Source organism: Urtica dioica, chromosome 10 (assembly GCF_054948205.1).
Source record: "Urtica dioica subsp. dioica isolate 48M chromosome 10, U.dioica_male_clone48M_v1_H2, whole genome shotgun sequence".
NCBI classification, from domain to species: Eukaryota; Viridiplantae; Streptophyta; class Magnoliopsida; order Rosales; family Urticaceae; genus Urtica; species Urtica dioica.
Genome location: NC_142765.1, coordinates 13916007 through 13919385, shown reverse-complemented (window position 1 = coordinate 13919385; position 3379 = coordinate 13916007). Strand labels below are relative to the sequence as shown.

Genomic DNA, 3379 nt, shown 5'->3' with positions numbered 1-3379 from the left:
ATTTTCGATTTTTCTTGTTTTGGCACCTAGGCTTTCACTCGACCTAGTGTTTAGCTCTGCGACTTCAAGACTCGTTCTTAAGTCGTAGTGTTTAAAAGTGCCCACTCACTGATTCCTTCTTTTCGAGTGATTTAGTGATAGAAACTTTCGTGGTTGCTCGAGGTGCCGAGGAAAGAAAGAGAGACGTGCTGCGAGGGGAGACGAGCGTTGCAAACTTTCCACAAGCTTCTTCAAAGTTCAAGCTTCAAGAAAGGTTAGTAAACTTCTAGCTCATATTGGTTTTTAATTACATGTACTTGCACTTGTCTAGGTTAGTAAAAACTGTTTTACTTGTAAAAGAAAATTTTTAAAATTCCGCCGCTTACCGAAGCGTTAATTATTTTCTCAAACCCTAGATCGATTCCAACAGTGTCTTGAAAGGGTTATGAAAGAAATCATCGGAGACGACTGGGAGACTCAGTTGAAGGAAAAAGGAGATTTTATGGAAGTCGTGCCCAAGGGGACACGACTGTTTATGCTGAAAACCCAGAGAGAGGAACTTCTCTATTATAGGAGGATGATGATCAACAAAAAATGACTCTGACGATGAATTCCCCACATCATTGGTCTAAACTTCGTAATATTTATATTTGTGTATGGGTTTTTGTATGACTTGAATGCTTGAAACTGCTTAATATGTCTATTTACACTATGTCCCTTTGATATATGTGTAATGTTGTGAATTGCATGCCTACGTGAAGAACTAAATTTAAATTCATCCACTAGATGTCAACAGTTGACATCAATTGTTGACATCTATGTCAACAATTGACATCAATTGTTTAGTTCCGTCACAACTAATTGAGAACAATAAGATATCACAAAAAATTGTTGACATCGGATGTCAACAGTTGACGTCTATTGTTGACTTTAGATGTCTAAAATCTGCATACAAGTCGGAGTTTACAAATAAATTTCTCAATAAACTAAGAAATCAACAATAGTCTCTACTGAAATGGTGGAAATCACAAAGAAGTATGAAATTATTGTGTGGACAAAGGAGTAGCACTATTGCATGTTTGATGATTGTGGCCAATTTTCCCGCAACGCGTACACTTGCGCCTAATAATGTCCTCACCTTGAGAGGGTATTCTTCTCTCTTTAGGCCTACCGGCGGCACGTGCTTTGTGTTGAGGCGGAAGAACTTTGATATTCTCCACCTCGGGGGGAATATTCCAACTCGAAATGTCGCCATGAGGATGATGTACACCTGCGTACGTTGCCCGCAAATACTCCGTAGAGTAGAACTCGGAAATGTAGTTCTCAACTTGACGGTTACGTACTCGACATGTTGCGATTGCGTGTGGACAAATAAAATTACGAGCCTGCCATCGCCGACATGAGCATGTCCTCTCTTCTAAATTAACATCATATATAATCCCCTCTCTGTCTACGACCTCAAACTCGTCGACTGAAGATGGTCTCACCTAGTAGAAAACATAACTTCATCAAAATCTTGTACAAAACATGAAACATACAACAATTGTAGACTTTACCTCCATTCGAATAGCATATGCAATGTACTTGTCTGCTTTGGCTTGGTATACTTTTGTCAGGAGCGTGTTTGTTTTTTCCGCAGCGTCTCGACGTTCATGAAACCATTTCATACTTCTCTCTCTCAGCCAATCCATCAACTTCGAAACTGGAAATTGTCTGACTTTTATATTTAATGCATTCAATGCTTCCGCGTTGTTGTTCGTCATGATACGGTACCTCTTTCTCGTTAACATGCATCGTGCCCACCTTTGATACCCGACATCATTAGCTAAGTATCGTCGTATTTCGGGATTTTCAGCGTCCAACATGACCATGAAACTTTCAAATTTCGGATGAGTGTATGCCTTCGAGGCACCGTAAAATTTCCACTTCACCTCCTTCGTAATCCCCTTGAAAGTAGTCTTCAAATTACCGTGAAGATGGTACATGCAAAAACCATGATCACAGTTCGGACCGTCTTGATGCCATTGATTATGCCAGCGTGCCTATCAGAAACAAATACTTGCTCTTCCCGTTCCCCAATTGCATCTTTCAATTTGGCGAAGAAGTAAATCCAAGTTTCGTTAGACTCTGAAGGACCAATACAGTAGGCTAGTGGAAAAATTTGTTTGTTTCCGTCCATCCCACACGCCGTATACAACGTTCCTTTGTAATAGTTCTTCAAATGAGTACCATCGATGATAATCACGGGTCTTACATACTTCCACCCCGTTCTCCATGGGCCGAGTGACATGAAAAAACTAATAAATATGCCGTCCTCACCAGTGACGAGGTCAAATAAAGAACCTGGATTCTTAGTCTCGATCATGTACCTTAGCTTAGGTAAGAATGCGTACGACTCCATGGAATTGCCGTAGAGGGACTTTAGAGCCTGCTCTCTGGAACGCCAAGCTTTTTTGTAAGACATAGACACCCCGTAATCCATTTGCATGTAGTTCATTATCTCTTTCGGTTTGCACATACCCACGCTTGGTTCAATACAAGTATGCTTCACAACCTCTCCTATTAAAGTACTCGTTGCTTGCGAGTGACGTCCTTGTCTTACGTTCAGGGCACAACTGTGGTCGTTGTCGAACCTAAAACATGAAAATGACAACAAACTTAGTTTCAACATTAATGTCAATTGTTGACATCAGATGTCAATAATTGAGACCAGATGTCAACAATTGACACCAGATGTCAACAATGACATCAGATGTCAACAAATGACAGTAGATGTCTAAAAACAGAGATCTAATTACAGTATTTCAATTTCATACATAATTCAACAAAGAGAGTTTACCTTCTAATTTGGAAAATGGGCGTGTTAGCCTTTCTCACGGCCCGGACAGCCCAATTACAATGCTCTCCCAGACAAACAACATGCAATTTATTTTTGTCCGAGTTCTTTATCTTATACGTGAAGTTGTTGTTTATAGCGAACAACATCAAGTGTTTCTGCAAAGTCTTTTTATCCTTGTACAATGCATGTCGCTCAATAAATACGGGGGAATGACCATCTAAAATAATAGCGTCATCCATGTTTGCGTCTTTCCTAGTAGATGAACTTGGGACGCTCTGTGAATTCGGCGTAGACGGTGATGAAGGACGGGAGTTTTGTGAGGGTGTAGGAGGGGAGTTGCGTTTGTGGAGGAGGGGATCATGGTGACGGAGGGGAGTTGTGTGGTGGAGGAGGGGATCGTGGTAGAGGAGGGGAGTTGCATGGTGGAGGAGGAGAGTTTCGTGGTGGAGGAGGAGAGTTTTGTGGTGGAGGAGGGGATCTGGAATTTATAGGTGGAGGCGAGTTTCGTGGTGGAGAGCATTGTCGTTGTCGTTGTTGTTGTCGTTGTGTCTCATAGTCTGA

The 3379-nt window shown here is 41.4% G+C and overlaps 1 protein-coding gene across 1 annotated transcript; it reads right to left on the bottom strand.

Annotated features, from left to right (window-relative positions):
* Positions 1-909: 909 nt before the first annotated feature.
* Positions 910-2476, bottom strand: LOC149383446 (uncharacterized). The gene is made up of 4 exons (XM_089627795.1): positions 2039-2476; positions 1536-1937; positions 1118-1249; positions 910-924 (listed from the first exon to the last, which is right to left on the bottom strand). The coding sequence occupies exons 1-4, from the start codon at positions 2474-2476 to the stop codon at positions 910-912; spliced, it is 987 nt and encodes a 328-aa protein (XP_089483921.1).
* Positions 2477-3379: the final 903 nt, after the last annotated feature.

Excerpts from the sequence above, each read along its gene's own strand:
- LOC149383446 (XM_089627795.1), bottom strand. The coding sequence starts at position 2,476 with ATGAACTACATGCAAATGGATTACGGGGTGTCTATGTCTTACAAAAAA. Across the intron at positions 1,938-2,038 it reads TTGGGGAACGGGAAGAGCAA|ACTACTTTCAAGGGGATTAC; the intron begins GTATTTGTTTCT and ends GGTAATTTGAAG. Across the intron at positions 1,250-1,535 it reads CATATGCTATTCGAATGGAG|GTGTACATCATCCTCATGGC; the intron begins GTAAAGTCTACA and ends CAACGTACGCAG.